The 20,614-nt window shown below is 41.1% G+C and overlaps 1 protein-coding gene across 4 annotated transcripts in view; it reads right to left on the reverse strand.

The window, feature by feature from the left end:
- CDC7 (cell division cycle 7) overlaps positions 1-20,614 on the reverse strand; it is a 47,723-nt gene that overhangs the window by 17,686 nt on the left and 9,423 nt on the right. For 2 of the 4 annotated variants that reach the window (XM_034779860.1, XM_034779863.1), the window contains exons 2-3: positions 2,193-2,276; positions 220-355 (exon numbers count right to left, since the gene is read on the reverse strand). In XM_034779860.1, coding sequence (XP_034635751.1) covers positions 220-355; positions 2,193-2,276 — 220 coding nt within the window. Of the gene's footprint in view, positions 1-219; positions 356-2,192; positions 2,277-8,088; positions 8,190-12,383; positions 12,480-20,614 lie in introns of those variants that run through there. The other 2 variants (XM_034779861.1, XM_034779862.1) reach the window with 2 other exon arrangements.

Raw genomic sequence — 20,614 nt, forward strand, 5'->3', positions numbered from 1 at the left:
GCAACATGAGCATTATAGCTAACATGATCCATTTATGGTATGCCCTCGATATAGAGTTATTGATTTTTATTTTCTTGTGGTCAAAACTCCAGCAAAATGCAAGAAGTACCAAAACTAAAAAGTAACTAGACACAACTTAGTTTTAGATGACACTTAAATTCAGTTATCACATCTTTAATTCCTTTTGCTAAGAAAAAAAAAAAAAAAGTATCTACCTACCCTGCTATTGTAAGGCACTGAAGTTCAGCAGCAATTCGTAGAGGATGACTAGTTGGAATTAGGTGTTTCAAAGCCATTTTTTCCTCACATCCTGCTTGTAGCTGGGCTGTGGCCAAATAAACTGAACTAAAAGTACCTGTAAAAGTATGAAGCCTATGTTTAACAGCTTTGGATTAGCTACGTTAAAGTATTTCATGTTACTGGTCTGACTGCTGCACTTGTGGTGAAAGAGAATCTATTTGAGCCAAGTTAAGTTTGTGACACACCAATAGGTTTTAAAGTCAAGGCTAAAGCATGAGGAAAGTGGTTTTAGTACAGAAAGCCTCTTAAGTACTTCAGGGTTATCAAACAAATTAAGAAAATTAACCATTAGTGACCAGAAATTGGGAAGTACAAGTAACATTTCTTAATAGACCATAAAATATAATTTAAAGTTATTACAATTGCAAATGTTAAACCAGTATGCAAGCATAATAAGTCTGTAGTTGCATATACAGAACACAGTTGCCAGCAGGAATCAACTCTAGTACTATCAGCAACAAAAACACAGGCCCCTCCACTTGAGCTAAAGGAATAACATCACTAACTATTAAGTAGCAAGACCTTTGCCTTTTTGGGGAAAGAAACTGAAGGGAGGATATGACCCCACACCCTAACTTAGTGCAAGTGGAAACGCATCTTTACATATAAGCCTTCAGTATTGCTAGTGTCACAAATGTCACTTTTTAGCAACATATTCACGTCCATCAACAGCGTTAGAAACAGTTGTAAATGAAAATAAAATGTCATTAAACAAGGTTGTTTATTCATGACAAGAAGCATTCCATGCTCTTGAACTTTCAGATTGCTGTACTGAACTAAATATGTAGCTCTCTTTTAAAGCAGCTTTACAGACTAGTAAGTTTTTAAATATTTAGCAAGTTATCACAAGTATTACAATCATAAATAGCTGTTTTAAAAAAAATCAAACATCTACTTTATATACTTTCAAATATAAGAACAGTCAAAACATTAAGTTTGGTGAAAGTTTTTCACTAAAGATCTTGCAGGCAAAATTTTCAAAAATGTGTAGGCTCCCATCCTGCAAATATTTACACATATGCTTAATTTTATTGCCCTGAGCAATCCCATTGATTTCAATGGGATTACTCATAGTAAAGTTAAGCATGTGCATGGTCACAGAATTGGGGCCTAAGTCCCATTGTCAAATTTTGAAAATTTTACTGTGTGCCTAGTTTGAGCCCATATTTTAAAAATAACTTAGCAATAATAGTCTGTTTTCCTCTCTTAGCCCCACCCATCAGGTTTAATATTGGAAAAGCAGAGAGAACTTTACTGGTAGTGAAATGTCGGAGTATAATTGTCTATTTAGAATGTATACCTTAGAGACAAATATAGGTGGATTAAATCTTATGTAGATACGCTTGGCTAAATGTACTCCAAGAGCTGCAGCACCCTATAGCAGTTTAAACTGCATGGTCTAAATCAAAACAAGCTGTTTAAATAAATAAATTAACGGAGATATATACCTATCTCCTAGACCTGGAAGGGGCCTTGGAAGGTCATCAAGTCCAGCCCCCTGCCTTCACTAACAGGACCAAGTATTGATTTTGCCCCAGATCCCTAAGTGGCCCCCTCAAGTATTGAACTCACAACCCTGGGTTTAACAGGCCAATGCTCAAACCACTGAGCTATCCCTCCCCCCTGCCCTCTGATACATTTAATCAGAGTCTACTTTGGTGAGAGGTTTCAAGAATCTGGCAGGAAAATCTCTTTGGAAAAAACCCTATCTACAAGCATTTGTACTTGCAACTAAATATTACAACTTTCATTTACTTCTAACAATACTAAAAAACAATCCATAAAATGGCAGTCATACTAGAATTTGCCAATATTGGACTTCCTTATATAGTTTTATACTCTTAAAATTTGTATTTCTTTACATCAAAATTCAAGCAAATAAATACACTTACCTTCTCCAATTTTTTCCTTAATTTTGAACACATTTACAAGCTGTGGCACTGCTTCATAAAGTTTTTCAATATCTATTTTTACTCCTGTTGAGGAAATAAAGGAAAACAGAAAATGTTTTGCTTGGTCTCAGTTTACTAGTTAAATTTCAGGACATGTATTAGACTTCAATTCATATAAATGAGGGTGAAATTACATAAAAAGTAGTGTAAAACAAACCGAGGCTCTGGTCCTGCAAAGACATATGCAGGTACATTTGGATAACACTCATGTGCATAGGTTAAACATGAACACACTTGCAAGGTTTAGTGCCCAAGATCGCAAAAGAGTAGTAAAGACTATTCCAGTTAGCATAGTGCAAGGCAACTGAGGCACTCACATAAAAATATTGTACTGTAAATGATCAAAGAATGTGCAGTTTGAGGTAATCTGCGAAGAGTTTAACTTTTTTTGGCTTGAGACTCATGATCCATGAATATCCACCTTTGCCTCATTTATTTATTTTTTGGTCCAGACCTCTATTGATTAAATTTTATGTCTCTGATCCACCTTCATGGAAAAACCCAAATGAGAGGGGCATTAAACTCTGCCCTTCCTGACATAACTGCTAATGGAATGCCAACAGTACTGCCCCATCTATCACACTCTAATTTATATGCTGCTACAATGTTTTGTTTAAAACTCTTAAATTGTTGCCACTCAGCACAGCATGGCCAACCCTCAAAATTAATAGGATCTCAGATTATAGTTCAGAGACTAACATACACATGGAGTTAGTAATGTCACCATTTCATAAAAGACAAATCTACACTGGCTACTGAGAAATGGGTATGTAAGAGGTAAACTCCAAAGACTACAAAACAAAGAAAAGGGTTTAAAAAGGAAAGTATTAGGAAGACAAAACTCATATATCATCATTGGAGGGCTGTTAAAAAATATTCAAAAAAAGCCTTGCTGATTATATTTAAATTGTTGCATTTTATACTCCAATCACTAGATGGCATAGCAAGGATACCCCATTCTTATTGGAAAACTAAGGAATTTCACTCAAAGGGTGGGCCCTTGTTATTTTAGAAAATTATTTATTAGAGGACGCATGAATGCCTTCTAAAAAAAGCACTTCTTTTGAAATTTACAGAGAAATTCTAATTTGTTATGCTGTCTTATTAGATGTTCTAACCATTGTCATGAAACAATAAACCATTACACTACTGCTAAAATACTATAAAGCCTTAAAACACAAAGCATATGAAATATACACAAGGCAAGTTACATTTAAAGTTTAAACATTTTACAATGGTTGGGCTCAACTAGTGTCACCCTTTATCAACTGCTGTAACACTAGTGTTTGACTCCTAAGTCCATATTTAGACACCTAGACAGAGGGCCTGATATTTCAGAGTAGTGAGAACCAAAAAGTCATTGGCCCATACTTTTATAGAGTTTGTGGCTAATTACTGCAGCAAGGGTAAAATGTTCCTACAATAGATATTTTCAAGAATGGTTTGCATTGTTTTCACATAATAAAAATGATGATGTATTTGGTAGGAGCTAAACTCATATGAATTATACATACTAAAAAGGGAGAGGGAAAATTATGCCCAAATTAACACATACAATAGCAAAAAGTTTAAACTAGGATTATATATTATACAAAAGAAACACAGTAAGCACTGATGTAACAAATATCATGAACAATGAAAATCAATTTATAAACAGTCATAATACCAGAGAGATTACAATAGGCATGTACTCTGTTTATATATTCTGAAACGAACAAATTTCAGTGCTGCAATATAAACAGAAGACTGAAATGTGACTCTTGAATCCTTTCCCGCCTTTCAAGAACCTGAAAACAGATGTCAGAAGTCCCCATTAGAGTTTTAAAATAAATTTTAGTTGAAAGTTAATTACAAAAAAAAAAAATACATATTAAACTGCTGAAGGTTACTGCCCCCACACTGTGTATTTCATCTCATCATTCTTCCTCATCTTCCCCCACTGCCAACTCTCTTCCTTCTTTTAAAATATGCTCATTAATAGTTGTTACCCATCCAGCCTTTCCAAACTTGTGTCCACACTGCAAAATAAAATTAATGTTAAAGTTATTTTTTAAAAACTCCTAACATTTAAAGTGTCTGCCACTGGTTGGTACTGGGCAGGCAAAGGTGCATCAGATCTTTTTTCACCCTATAATACTTGTTTTGAAGTGTTTCAGTGACTAATTGTAGAGTATACTCCTGGGGGAATTTGTGTCACTGTGCCTGCACAGAATTCATGTCCGCTGCCGATTTCTTTGCTTCCCCGCAGAAAAATTACTTCTGACGGGAAAGCAAAGGGAAACGGCAAGAGCGGTCATGAGCCTCTCCCCGGCAGCACAGGCAGTTTGGCTCAGGTGCCCGGAGCAGTCAACAGAGACATAAATCACCACTGGCAGGGGGGAGCTGGGTAGTCAGGCAAGTGAAAGACACACACTATCCCTCACTCACTATTGCAGCACTCTCTGTGTGGAGGGACAGAGTTTCAGGGTGTTTCTGAGGAGGTAGGCATGGGGTAGGTTCTGTTCCTTCAGGCAGAGCTGAATGTAGCAGCCTGCCTGCTTAGTAAATTGTTCCCATGTCTTTGTGAATTCCCCCAGGAGTATAAAACAGGTGTAAAAGTTTTAAGGCTCCTTCACATTGCCAGAGGTGTGTAAAGGACAGTATGGCACTATAAATGCTTATGGTGCTTTCATGATTAGAACTGGTCTAAATTTTTGAACTGAAAAAAATTCCTATCAAAACGTGCTCCATGAACTGTTTGCTACTAACCTTTCTGGAGATGTTCGGTAGCCAATATAAATCGTGAGTTTGATTCCCCTGCCCTCACTTGCTCTTCAGTTGCGTATAATGTAACACTGAGCATATGGCTGCATATATTTGTTGACTAATAACTAGAAATAAAGGGTCAAACCTAACAACATTACTATTAGGCAAGGGGCTTTAGGAATTTCCTCCAGTGCTCTCCACTCCCATTTTCCATCCATTGTATTTTAGTTTAAATAAATTACCAAAATAATTGAAACCAGAGTGATTATATTGCGTTATTTTGACAAATAAAATACACAGAATTTTAAAATGTACACAGACTTTTAAAAAAATTTGGTGCAGAATTCCCCCAGGAGTACTCAGAGTAGAGAGGGCTTAATTGCACAAGACGCTGAGTTAAGCAATGCAGCTCAGCATCCTGGCCACTCCTGAATCCTATGAGGCATGGTGAACTGGGGACTTTGTAAGCTAGGAGGTATTGAACAAACTAGTCATTGACCTGAACTATTTGAATAAATTGAAATGAAGAAAATATTCTTTCTACACCTACAGAGGAGGCTACTGCTGTCAAAAGCTGATTTAGCACTTCCACAACCTCTGGTTCCAGATGCTTAGCCAGTGACTTCCAGCAGTGCAGTGCTTTGACCTTCTTTAAAACTTGGCAGCAAATATACACTGCTTAATATTTTTTGTACTTAATTTAAATGATTTATAAATTATAAGCAACTTAGGTCCTAACATAGGTTGTTTATTTCAAATCTAATTTAGAATAGACCTGTATTTAAATACAAAAATCAGGGTTTTTTAAAACAATATTGATTTTTGTATCTGACCTGCCAAAGATAATAAGAGAAGAGACCCTATAAATGCCATTCAAGACAGAACTGTAAAGACTGCGGGGTAAATAAATACCATTCTTGCACCACCCAATGACAGTTACATTACTGTGTTCTGAAGAAGGTCCTATACTGATAAATGAAATCGGAAGGCTAGCAACCATAAGGCTGAGCATCGCAAGTGAGAACAGCAGTCGTCGTCAGGTTTTCTGACTTCTGAACGCGTAAGAATGGGCACGCTGGGTCAGACCAATGGTCCTTCTAGCCCAGTATCCGGTCTTCCGACAGTGGCTAGTGCCAGATGCTTCAGAGGGAATGAACGTGGCAGGACAATTAGCGAGTTATCCATCCCATCATCCAGTCCCAGCTTCTGGCAGTCAGAGGTTTAGAGACACCCAGAGGACAAGGTTGCATACCTGACCATCTCTAGCTAATAGCCATTGATGAACCGATCCTCCATGAACTTACTTAAGTCTTCTTTGTTATACTTTCGACTTTCACAACAGCCCCTGGCCACGAGATCCAAAGGTGACTGTGCATTGTATGAGGAAGTACTTCCTTACATTTGTTTAAGCCTGCTATTATTTACATTGGGTAACACCTGGTTCTTATGTTATATGAAAAGCTAAACAACACTTATTCACTTTCTCCACACCATTCATGATTTCATAGACCTATCATATCCCTCCTCAGTTGTCTCTGTAACAGATATGGTAAGTTCTATTGAAATAAAACAGCTTTTAGTACAAGGTTGCTCATATTCTGCTCCAGCTGAAGCAAGTCTAAAAAAATTTTCTGAGCCCTGCATCTTGCTGTGCTAGTAAAGAATCTTCTATCTTTCAGAGCTTTACTAAAAAAAGTATTGAGGGGTAATTTCTTATAGGAAGCCTCTTTGGTCACAGGATTGCTTCAAAAAAGTCCATAGCTTAGAAGAAAAGCCCCAACTCTGTCAGAAAGCATTCTTAGACAGCACAGAGTGGAGGGCTGTGCCTTAAATAAAATAAGTTGGTCTCAGGTGACAACATATCTTTTAAAGTCTCTAAAATCAGTAGCCCTGTACCCTTCATGCAATCTCCAGCTTTGGTTTACTTTGTGCCACCAGCCTAATGGGCCCAATGCAGCCCTTCATTTAGTGCCAATGCCCTTCTAAACAAATGCTAGACAGAGAATCCACTCAACTGACTCAATTTCATCTAGAGTCTTTGCCAGCTCCCACTGGCAGAAGTCTGTCCAGACACAGCTCACTCCACCCAAGGACCTGCAGCTAGATAGCACAGACACCAAAGTGGGTGGCATTAGCCAAGGAGGCAATGTGGCCAGAATGCTCAGAGAATGCACTAATTCAACAGTCTCTGCTGTTGGGGATCCTGCAGAGCCTTGGCAACAAACTATGGTTGCCCCAATGGGTGCAAACATCACCTGTCCTCTCCTGGGGGTGGGATGGAACTTCCCCATTGTTGCAATGGGATGCAAATTACACGACTGTGCAGAGGATTGACAATGTGTTCAAATCCTGCCCAAGACAATAGTGACCCGAAGTCACCATAATTACAGGTGGGTAGCCAATTTATAGGAAATAACTGAGGGTTAAGGCCATTTTCTCACCTCTGAAGGACGAGGCTGAGACACATCCTGAGGTACACTGGAGAAGTAGCACTGTGTCTCTGGTCTTTGGCTAGATGACTGATCTCAAGGGCTATCAATATGGAAGTCTTCATAAATATTTATTTGGGCATAAGCTTTCATGGGTTAAAACCCCCACTTCTTCAGATGCAAGTTGCATCTGAAGAAGTGAGGTTTTTAACCCTCGAAAGCTTATGCCCAAATAAATCTTTTAGTCTTTAAGGTGCTACCAGACTCCTCATTGTTTTTGTGGATACAGACTAACATGGCTACCCCTCTGATACTTGACATAAATATTATATTCAGCAAGGAAAATAGCGAGCTCAGGACATAATTTTAGAATATATTATAATAGTAACAAATTTCATAGCACTATTCTTTTACAATTCATTGATCCTATTAGAATACTGCAACTACATACTGGGCAGAAACAAGCCTGGAAATATCAATTCAAAGCCCCTGAACATTGAACTTTTTGTTAAAGCTTTTCCTCTCGAATCTTGTTACATGTATTCTTCATGTAACAGGATCTTATCCAATACATATATACAGTAGTGGAGAGTCTAAAGTGAAGGGGAAGAGAAACACGACAACAACATTTTAATCAACGGCCTCTGCTCTAAAATACATACCTGACAACTTGCTGTTCTTTTCATGTTTCCTACAGAAATTTTCAGCCTGCAAAGGAGGTTGTTCATCTCGATAAGCGTTCAAGGATGCTTCCATCACAAAACTAACAAAGTAAAATACAAGGTCTATGAGGACAATGACTAATGTGGTCTAAGAGAGAATGCCTTAGGCCTGCTTGCTCCCATTCTCCCTCCTCAAGATTAAGGGAGAGGACATTAAGTTTGGGAAGTCCCTTACAATCCACTGATAGTGAAATCCCTCCCACAGTCTCAGAGAGTGGGAGACTAACACAAATCAAATCCTCATCAATAGCAAGGGAGGAAGCTGAACATTAATATGCAAATCATTCCCTTCCATCCCCAGAGTGTTTCTTCACTAACACATAGCATTACCCTTCTCCCAAATCCTTCTTTAGAAGGAAGAGAAACACTAACGCACAAAAATCCATATGTACGCCAGGATCTACAGAAAGAACATAAGAACAGCCATACTGGGTCAGACCAAAGGTCCATCTAGCCCAGTATTCTGTCTTCTGACCGTGGCCAATGCCAGGTGCGCCAGAGGGAATGAACAGAACAGGTAATCATCAAGTGATCCATTCCCTGTTGCTGGTTCCCAGCTTGTGGCAAACAGAGGGGGAGCAAGTAACACATTAATCAACAAAAATCCTGTTACAGAATGTAACAGCAAAAATACAGAAGGAAATGAGTGACAAATCAAAATTCTCCATCCCCCAAAATGAAATAAACTGTTTTAATCTATCTCCTTCTAGATTTTGGGGAGACTGAAACTCTGTGGCATATTAGGATACACAACTGAGGTTGTGTCTACACTGCCACTTTCAGCACTAAAACTTTAGTCATTCAGGGGTGTGAAAAAACACACCCCTATGCAACAAAAGTTTTAGCACTGAAAAGTGCCAGTATAGACAGTGCCGCGTCTTCTGGCGAAGAAGCTATCACCCCTTATTCGGGATGGTTATATATATATATATTTTTTTATCTTGGAAGAGCTCTCGCCCAGCGATAAAAAGTGACTACACTGCCCACGTCACAGCGCTGCAAGGTGGGCAGCGTAAACATACTCTGAGAAACTGGTAGGCCTACTTGGTGAAGTAAAACAAGACAAACACAGACTCTTGGATATGGGAAAACAAACATTGTTACTAATATTCCAAAGAGTGCTACCAGGCCCACCTATTATTAAGGTTGCCAGATGCTTCCCATAATAAGACCCTGTTTTCAGTTTATATCTTTGCCAAATTTTAGCTGTTTGGGCTGAAATTTTCTATGCCAGGTGTTTGCCTCAGGCTGATGTTTTCTGGAAAATGCCAGCCAATGCAGTTCAGCCATTTCTAAGAGCAAGGCTGTGGATAAAATACATTATTTTCTCAATGTTAAATGTTGGTGACTTTTTCTTTAAAAATTTCTAGTGTCCCCATGCTTTGGAGCCGGACTTGAAATCTGGCAGGGTCTTTGCATCAGGGATGTGCCTTTTGCTGTTTCAGTGAAAGTCTGCCCAAATTTGGCCATGGTAGGAGTTTGCACATGGTCAGTAAAGACATCTTAGATTTTAGCACCTAAATTCCCTGAAGCTTTCATCTGCACCAGACATGCTCCAGCCCAGCGCTGAGCAGGACTTTCCCTGCAATTGCAGCTCTTGGCTGCTGCAGGTCATGCCAGGTTGGAGCACATGAACTGAGAGCAGGACAAGGATCCCATCCCTCTGCACTGAGGGAACATCCCTCCCCACTGGATGAGGAAGATGCATGATTTGAATGCAAATTAAACAGCTGGACCGGGGTTTGGGGAGTAGATTGGGACAAGGCGGGAGGAGGGGGAGTTGAAGGAGATTGGGGACATGTGGGACAGGAAGAGGGGTGACAGATATGATGAGGAGCCAGAGAAGAACTGGGACAAAGTATGGGGGGGATGCAACAAAGTGGGTGGGGAAGCTGAGATTGGATGAGTCTGGGGACTGGGAGCCAGTAGGGATAGGGAACATTGGAGGGGAGGGGAGCGGGCAGATCAGATGAGGTGCCAGGAGTAAGTAGGGGGAACTGAAACTGGTGGGGCAAGAAAACTGGGGACAAGGAGCTGTTGTTGGGGGAAAGGGGAGAAGAGACTGGAAACAGACACCCAAGGAGACAGAGTTGGCAGGGCGGGGGGTTGAGACTGCAACTTTTCTGGGTAAAGAGACTGGGATGAGAAGTCTGAGGATTGGAGACTATCGTAAGGAGAATGGGACTGAGATGAGGATTTATGGGTGGGGCACAGACAGGGCTGGGACAGGCAGAGGCTGAAAGAGATGGGGCAGAAGGGATCATGTTTGGAGGAAAGAAGAGTCTGGGCCAGTGCTCACTAGAGTACACTGCCCTCTTGAGCCTGGAATGGAACACAGGATTCCTGAGTGCCATCACTCCTTTGCTGTCAACAAACATCTGTGAAACAAAATGGCAAAGTTTTCCATCCTCATCTAGCACTGCTCCATACAGAGGACAACCTACTACCACTCCTACCAGTTACTCCATTAGCTCAAGAGGTAATTTCCTTATTTAGCACCCTGGGAAATTACACATATTTACATTTAAAGAACATTACTGTGGTTGCAAGATCAAGCACTCAAAAGTTAGGAAATACCTAAATTAAGATTGCGGGTGCTACTTTAATTGGGCACGGTTGTGCATATGCATTATGATATAGTGCTTTAATTACATGATCACTTTCTAAGAAATAAAATATGTGGGAACAGAGAGAATCCTTAGAGAATCAGTAACCCCTTTAGAAGGGTCAACTCATCTCTGGCTCAAAACTGAGGAATAAGCACTGCAAAAAACACTGAAATGCCACAAAATTCCCTTGATACTGCTTTGCCCTACACCAAACTACAATAAACAGGATATCATCTTTTTAGTGCTTGGCATATCTCAAACAAGATATGCAGGCAAAATTCTGATAATTTTTGCACAATTCTGCAAATGCTTTAAGTTGATATTATTTCACATTTTCCCCTACTAAGCAAATAAGCCTTCTCTTACAGTACAAAGTGTATAAATCTTATCTCCATAATCAGTGTTTGAGCAACAATATGTCAGTACTTCTAGATAAAAGAAAAACATCTGAGAGTTGTCAAAGCAGGTTAACTTTACAAGGTAGCTCCCTTGTAGCAAGACTCCTGGTCAAATACATGCTTTCCACTGCATTTAAACTGCAGCCTGAATGCATAAATATTAAAAACTGAGCATAAGCTACCTTAAACTTTGTCATTTAGTTTGTACATGATGTGCAAACTATTTCTCAAACGAGTGAGCAGAAAAGCTGTCCAATAGCTATACAGAAAATTTAGTATTCTACTTTTTTCTGAAGAAATAAAACATATTGTCATGTTTTCTAAGATTTATTGAATAAATAAAAGGGGAAGTGGCTCTTTAGGCTAAGACTTCTTAATATTGATATTGATTATGTTTAGAACAAAAAGTGAGGCTAGTTTGCCAAAACTGGTATTCAAAAGGCTTCTGCTCCTCAACAGATATTGCCCAAAAGAAATGACCATCAAAATGCTTATCACTGTGCAGAGGAGAACCCAAGTGCAGGGTTATGTGGAAGAAGTGTACAAGTTACACATTAGTGAGGTTGGGACCAAGAAAGAGTGACGAGACTCTCGAGAGAACAAGGGAGGGGAGAGCGTCTGGCTGTGTGTATGTAGGAGGCGCGGATTGCAAATTACAGCAGCGAGGGCTCCCCCGAAACTCAGCCTTCATCCCCGACGCCCTGCGCGAAGCAGGTGACCAGTCCGCACGTTGGCCCCGCTCCTTCCGGCGTTTCACCCGCAAGCTGCAGACTGTGCACGCCCCTCAGCGAGCACTGTCGGGCCCTAGGCACGGGGAGGCGGGAGCCGACAGGTCAGTACTTTGAAACCGAGCTCAGGGCCGGGCCAGCGGGCCAAGAACGGACTGAGAGCGACCGGCTCCAGCGCCCGAATGGGCCCCTTAGGGCCAAAGCCCAGGAGCCACAGGCCGGCGGGGGCTGGAAACTTACAGGCAGCTCCGAACAGAAGCGCCCCCTCCCCCCCCCCCCCGAGCCGGGGAGCCAGCCAGGGCCAGTGGAGGGAGGCCGCGCCGGGCGCTCGGCGGGAAAGCTGCCCTGAGAGAGGAGGCGCCACCCCCCGCCCCCAAACCGCGCTCAGCCCTGGCGGTGGGGTGGCCCATTAAACGCCATTCAGCGACAGCCCGTGGCGGGAACCCGGCCGGGGTACGTGAGGTGGGGGCCCGGGGGGGTGGAATCTCCCACTCACTCACAGGCAGAGCAGCAGCGGCGGCGGCCGGTTCCAGGGCTCCAAGAGTGCGGTTTTTGCCTGATGCCGCCTTTTGCAGACAGCTCCACGGCGGCCAATCCTAGCGTTCGTTAGAAACGATAGGGGAATTCACCAATAGCAACCCTTCCAAGAAAACAGTGCTTCCATTGGCCAACGGGCGGGGGAAGGGTAGGGGGTATCACCGCACAAGGGTGTGGCCAGTTCTTAGTGCTAGACCTTTGGGAGCTGGGAGTTCTGGGGCTATTAGCCAGGTTACAAATGCGCCCCACTTTGCGCCGGGCAAGGAGAGGTTGTGAGGGGCTCCGGACACTGTACAGCTTGTGTGTGACTAGACTCAGTTGGGACTGTGTGTCCTGGCTTAGGTTATCATTTCAGAAGCAGAGCCCCTGTAGAAATGCTGTTGTACCTTAGAAAGAAAATGAGGTACCCTCCGCTTTCTTGGTAGAAACTACTATAGCAGCGCATGATACAATAACACTGAGAACAATTTTTACTCTGGAGTTACAACGAACGATATGGTGTTAAACTGTTTCTGCACTGATTAGGTTACTAAATAAACTGGACATTATTGATTACCTAAGTGAAACATGTTGAAGTGAAAATGTTCCTCAGCTTTTTAAACTGTTCTCTTTGGGTCAACTTCTGCACTCATTTACAGTCTCTGTAATCCCCCTGAAGTCAAGGGATTGCATTCTTGTAAGGGCTCTTTTACACAAGGCAGAAGCTCAGTGCGGAATAGCTGTTCAGTGTTACTAAATAGCTATTCCGCACTAACTCCCTGTGTGGATACTTTTATTCCACACACTTTGGAAGTAGATTAATTTAAATCATAAAAGTGCTCTTGGTACAGAATAAGATCTACAACCTATCCTGGAAAACCATCCCCTATTCTCACAGGCCTTGGGAGGCAGGCCAATCCTCGCTTTCAGACAGCCCCACAACCTGAAGCAAATATTCACCAGCAACTACACACTACACCACAGAAACACTAACCCAGGAACCAATCCCTGTAACACACCCTGTTGCCTTTTCTGTCCCCATATCTACTCTAGCGACACCATCATAGGCCCCAACCACACCAGCCACACCACACAGGCTCATTCACCTGCACGTCTGTGATATATGCCATCATGTGCCAGCAATGCCCCTCTGCCATGTACATTGGCCAAACCAGACAATCTCCATGTAAAAGGATGAATGGACACAAATCAGACATCAGGAATGCTAACACACAAATCAGTAGGAGAACACTTCAATCTCCCTGGACATTCAATAACAGATTTAAAAGTAGCTATTCTTCAACAAAAAAAACTTCAAAAACAGACTTCAAAGAGAAACTGCAGAGCTACAATTCATTTGCAAACTTAACACCATCAGTTTGGGCTTGAATAGGGACTGGGAGTATCTGGCTCACTACAAAAGCAATTTTCCCTCTCTGGTATTGACACCTCCTCATCAATTATTGGGAGTGGACCACATCCACCCTGACTAACTGACCTTCAACATTGGTTCTCCACTTTTAAGGTAACTCTCTGCTCTTCATGTGCCAATATATATTTATGCCTGTATCTATAATTTTCACTGCGGACATCTTAAGAAGTGGGTGTTTTACCCATGAAAGCTTATGCCCAAATAAATCTGTTAGTCTTTAAGGTGCCACCGGACGCCGCGTTGTTTTTGTGGATACAGACTAACACAGCTACCACTCCGATAGAATAAGAGTGTCCACATAGGGCATTAGTACAGAATAGCTATTGTGCTTTAAATTCACATCCTAGCTATTTCAAAGTAACTTCCCTATGAATCAGAAACATTGGTCTTGCTGAGAATTAGCTCTCCAGCAGTTGTGTACATAAATCTCCTATTCCCCAGAAAGTGAAATATAAGATTCTGTTTATTAAGCATTCCATATTGAGAATGTTAACTTTATCCATTGTTAAACTTATGCAAAGATTAAAGCTTTCAATGTTCTAAAGGGAACCCTGTAGCATGGCTATTATATTATATTAAGCTTACACTGAAATTAAGAAGGAAGATGCTAACTCAGGGCCAAATTTTACCATCTTTATTATGGTTGAGTAGTATTTTTCTCTATAGATAGTCCCTATGCAGTTTGAGGAGTGAGAGGATGTAAAGGTGGCTTTAAACCACTTTTGCACTCCCCAGTTTTGGACCAGCTGCTTTAACCTACACAAGCTGCTAGCAGCCCCAAAGGGCCATTACAGCAGCCAGAGATCAATGTGAAAAGTACAGAGTAAGAAGCATTAAATCACAATCTGAACTAAGGATGAAAGTAGTCAAGAGCAGATTATAGGACAAATTAATAAAATGAGGAATGACATGAGGAAAATTCACAGGCCAAATTCTGTTCTTGTTAACCCCTGTAATCCATAGAAGTTAGTGGTGTTGAACAGGTGTGAGTGAAACTAGGTTTTGTCCCAATGTTTAAGTGCTTTAATTTTAATAGATTAAATATGACATTAATTTAGAATCATGTTGCTTATTAAAAGAATCCACCTATATTTGTTTCTGAGGGGTGTAATATCACACCACAGTTTATTTTTAAAAAGTAATATTTGTCAAAAAATACTTCCTTATCATCACTATCTGATCATTTGCAAATCTACCTCTGTACTCCAGACCTGTCTCCTTCTGTCCAATCCAAATTCTCAGCCTTTATCTCTGATATCCCTTCCTGGATGACTTGCCAACAAACAAAATGGTTAAATTACCATGGCCAAAATTAAGCTCCTTATTTTCTCTCATAAATCCTCTCTACTCTCCATTTTTCTCTGTCATTGACATTAAGGATACCTTTTTCCTTGCCACTCAGTCTCATAACCTGGGAGTCATCTTGAATTCCTCCCTCTCACTCTACCTTCCCCTCTAAGGCTGCATCCAAATGTTACTGTTTCTTCTTCCACCCTTTCTTAAAGATCTGACCATTCCACTCTGTCCCAACACCTAAACCTCTCCTTCATGCCCTGATCATCTTCCATCTTGATTACTGTAAATGTTCCTCTCCATCATCCCTGACACTCACATCATCTCCTCTGAGTGCCTCCTGAATTCAGCAGCTGAAACTATCTCCCTTATTCATTGACCTCACCCTTGTCACTCTCTCTCTTAAAATCTCTCCATTACATCAAATTTAAACTTCTTGTACCCACCTCGAAGACCCATCTCTCTATGTATCTGACATTGTCTCTTATGTTACCACCACCTTCTTTTGCTCTGCTAAGGCTGCAAGACTTGATGTCCCTCATCTCTTTCTCTAGCAAATATTTTGGTAACTTTTTGCTTGCTCTCTTTTATGTATGGACTCCCTCTACTTAACCAACACCTCTAGTCATTTTGAATACTTCCTGAAAATTTCCTTCTTTTGCGATATTTATAATAAGTGAGTCAATTATATTTATTTATCTTCCATATAGTTAGATACATATAGTATAGACCACTCCCACCAGATCTTCTCAATGCCTGCCCAACCTCCAGCTTTACCTCTTATCTGGATGGAACCCAGGAGTTAGCGAGGGGAAACAGAGAAAAGCGCAGCTCTCTCTCTCTTGTGCTAAAACTAGAGGGAAGCTCCCTCCCCACTCAGGGTGTGATAGGTAAGGGTATGTCCACACAGCAAAGAAAAACTCGTGGCTGGCCTGTGCCAGCTGTCTAAGGCTCACGGGGCTCAGCTGCAGGGCTATTTCATTGCTGTGTAGACTTCTGGGGTCAGGCTGGAGCCTGAGCTCTGGGACCCTCACACCTCGTAGGGTCCTAGAGCCTGGGCTCCGGCCCGAGCCCAGACATCTACATACAGCAATGAAACAGCCCTGTAAATCCAAGACCCGTGAGTCCAAGTCAGCTGGCATGGGTCAGCCACGGGTGTCTAGTTGCTGTGTAGAAATAGCCTAACAAGCCCCCAGAGCTCCCCTTCTCCTTAGCTGGTGCAGTAAGAGCGCTGTCTTCTGTTTCAATCTACTTTAACCTCTGAGCTTCAGCCAGTTTCCTCAACTCTATCTGTCTACCTTAGCTGGGAACTAGGAAAAAAAGAAATTGCAACCATTCAGATCTGATGAAGAAGGCAGCATGTTGAATGCTCTGCAGTCCAAACTGCTCCACTGTCTGCTCCAGTGGCCTCATGTACATGATGAACATGAAAGGTGACAAGCCAGAACCATATGGAACCTTGCTTAAAAGAACCCTTGAGACAGGTGAGCAATTGCCGAAAACAACCTCTGGGATCTCTCCAAGAGGAAAGAATGAAGCTACTGAAAAGTAATTGTGTCCACCACTGCAGAGTCTGCAGGTGGGTTAACAATGTCTTGGGGCTGCTGACAGGTCTAAAAGAATCAGCACTGACAATGGACCATGCCTGGGGACTGATAATCTGCTAGTTTAACTGGTGAAGCCTCCTTACTCTACTCAGGCCTAAAATCTTCTGAATAGATTTTCCTTGAAAGATAATTGACAAATTTATCTGACACTTACAGGTACAAGAGTCTGTCATCCCCCTGTATTGCCAAGAGCTCCTGCCCATAAGTCAGAATTGTCTTTGTGTAGGTTGTCCTTGTCCTAGCAGTCTTTGCAAAATTACAGTTTTATAGCACAGCACTTCATTGTCCAGTAAGAAACATTGTTCAGTCTTTATCACCCTGAAACTCAAATGTAACAAGCAACATATCACTTGGTCTTAGTTCCCCTTTTTGGTTTTGAAATATTGTTCTGTGGTAAGTGTTGCCTCTCTTTAACATTATGATGAGACAAATCACTTCAAGTTCCTCACTCATCAACAGTCATCAACTCAACTCATCACTTTTTTTTCTTAAAAAGCATGAGACTTTTACAAAACAATAAAAGTTTTGAGATTTTTATTTGCATTCGGATCTTGCACCATTAAGTTACATTTAGATTACATTTTCATGTTTTTCCCTATAACCATGAGGGCTAGAAAATTTCTTTTTTATTTAAATGAAAACTGAGATTTTAAGTAATCACCTGAATGTAAGAGTGAGCGCTTTAAGAAAAACAACAAATGTCACAAGACTCATGATAAAATTACCAAATTTGGCAATACTGTATCAGACCTCGTATAACACATACCCAGATGTGGTGATGACTATGCAGGCCAGCATTTTCCAGTCTAGGGGTTGCTATACCCAGGTGGATGGTGAATGGTTAGTCATCCTATCTCAGCAAAATTTCCAGTAATTAGCAGTAACTAGCACCCAGGCAGAGTGAGTTGAAGGTAGACAAGGAGAAGCTCTAAGGCAGTCATGTGGAACAGTTTGGATCACTTGGTACACTGGGCCCATTCAAACAAAATGTTTGATTAAAATGTTTGTTTAATATAGCCAAATGCAAAGTTATACAGCTAGGAACAAGGAGGCATGCTATACCTACAGAATGGGGGACTGTATGCTGGACAGCAGTAACTCGGAAAAAGATTTATGGGTCATAATTCATAATGAGCTCCCAGTGTAATGCTGTGGCAAAAAGGGCTAATACAATCCCTGGATGTATAAACAGCAGAGTAAGTGATTTTGCCTCTGTATACAGCAATGGTCAGGCCAATATTGGAATACGGCTTACAGTTCTGGTGTCCACATTTTAAAAAAAGATGTTGAAAAATTGGAGAGGGAGCAGCAAAAGGGCTGGAGAAAATGCCCTTCAGTGAGAGACTTACAGCACTCAATCTGTTCAGTTTATCAAAAAGAAGATTGAGAGATAACTGGGTTACAGTGTATAAGTACCTTCATGAGAAGAAGATACTGGGTACTAAGGAGCTCTTTAATCTAGGAGAGAAAGGGATAACAATGGCTGAAAGCTGAAACTAGACAAATTCAAATGATAAATTAATTACAAATTTTTAAAAGTGAGAACAATTAATCATTGGACAAAACTACCAAAGGAACTGGTGGAGTTTCCCTTTCTTGATGTCTTCAAATCAAGAGTGAATGCCTTTCTGGAAGATATGCTTTAACCAGACATAAGTACAACTTTAGTCTCACACAAGTTATTGGGCTTAATATAGGGGTAACTGGGTGAAATTTAATGGCCTGTGATATACAGGAGGACAGACTAGATGATCTGATGGTCCATTCCGGCCTTAAATTCTATTAATTCTCTTGCAGCCAACCCAGCTTCAGTTTCTCATACCTTGCCTGTACTTTCCATTTCTCACCCCTCCACCTTGCTTGCACTGCACTCTGTTACAGAGAAGTGCCACTTGAAGATGGTGAGAAACCAGCTGTCCTGACTCCATAGCTGAACTGCTCACATTGCTCAGCCAACTGTTCAACACCTAATAGAGCTTCCCTGGAAGAGAGACTAGTGCAAAATGGTGAGGGGAGAGATGTAACGGAACTAGCATCTACCACCACCGCACCATCCCTAGACAGTACTGCAACAACCTTTCCAGCCATCACCCAGGCTATAGCCAGCACCCCATGCCCCACCCAGTATCAACCATTCCCCCGTCAGCTGCCACCCACCAGAACTCCCTCCTCCCCCCAGCTAAAACCAACCAGGGTTTATTTCTGACTCCACTCTTGCAATCTTTTGTGATTACACATGATTATGGATGTCAATGCAAATGACTGTGAGACTCAGGCTAGGTCTACACTATGGGGGAGGGGAGGGGTCAACCTAAGATACGCAACTTCAGCTACGTGAATAGTGTAGCTGAAGTTGCGTATTTTAGGTCGACTTACCTGGCTGCGAGGACGGCGGTGAGTCGACCGCTGCCGCTCCCCCCGTCGACTCTGCTTCCGCCTCTCACTGCGGTGGAGTTCTGGAGTCGATGGCAGAGCGATCGAAGATCAATTTTATCGCGTCTACACTAGACGTGATAAATTGATCCCCGATAGATCGATCGCTACCCGCCAATCCGGCGGGTAGTGAAGACGTGCCCTAAATCTGTGACAAGACTTGACCTGAAGTCATGCAGATGGTGCGGGGGAGGGAGGAAATTGTTTGGGAGGAAGACTTTTGAGAGACTCTGGAGGAAGCACAATTAAAGCCTTGCCAGCAGGCACCAATCTATCTTCAGTAATTTGAACACTTCTTTTAAATATTGCTGCAACGTTTTCTAATACCCTTGGAAAGTTTACTGAGTATACTGTGCTTGAGCCAAATAGGGTTGCATTCATGTAATTAAAGGCAAAAATTGGCCACTTGTGCACATTTTCTAAGTGTTTCTCCTTTTTTCCCTAACTGTATTTTATCTCTTCTTGAGATATCTGTTTGAACCCACAGAGTTGCAATTTCCTTTGTTATTTGTTCTCCAGATTTTCCCAATACATCTATCACTTTTCTCATTGCCAAACTTTCTGTTTCTGTTCCCCTAATAGATTTGTGGATACCACCTAGCTCTTGCTTCAATATCTGACATAGGGCTGAATCTGGTAACCTTATTCACTTGAGTAATTTCATTGTCAATGGGAATACTCGCACATGTACAGGGAGCAAGATTTGGCTCCTCAGTCGTACTTTTGTAATAAAAGCTAAAATGAGATTTTAGGAAACTGCAACTTATTACCTTAATATTTATGACACTGTCAAGATTGCACTGTAAAAATTCATATTATTTAATTCTCCACTCTGACACTAACGTATCATTTCATTTATATGCAAATAAGAATATATTCTACTGCTGTTTCTCCATTGCAGAAACGGTTTGAATTATTCACAGTTTATTAATAAAGCTTCATAAATACGTATTTTTTCCACTCAATTGGTAGTAGCCATGGAGAGAATCTGTAAATCAGACTTTTGCTGTTATGAGCTTCATAACAAATATGAAGATTTATGGAGTACATAATTAGATGTCCTGTGATTGTAAGGGAAATAGTGAATCATCTAGATGAAATACTCTTTTCTTTATGCCTTTCTCATTGGTAGAGGAATTTTTGGAAAATGGACTATAAAAATTAACAAAGTTATACAAACTGCTCGTGAAAAATAAGATACCATTTAAATGTCATTTCCAACAGTATGTGATGAAATAATTGTATTTAACCTCTCCCCACTTCACAGTCTGTCTAGAATAAGAAATGCAGTTCTGGGATATAAATATTATGATTTGTATAAATGATTGTTTTTATACCAAATTCTGATTTTTAAAATGAATACAGGCTTGATCCTACAAGGTGCTCAGCACTCTGGCCCTAGCCCAGCAAAGCACGGAAGCATGTGCTTAACTTTAAATAAGTGAGTAGC

The sequence above is a fragment of the Trachemys scripta genome, chromosome 8, assembly GCF_013100865.1.
Source record: "Trachemys scripta elegans isolate TJP31775 chromosome 8, CAS_Tse_1.0, whole genome shotgun sequence".
NCBI classification, from domain to species: domain Eukaryota; kingdom Metazoa; phylum Chordata; order Testudines; family Emydidae; genus Trachemys; species Trachemys scripta.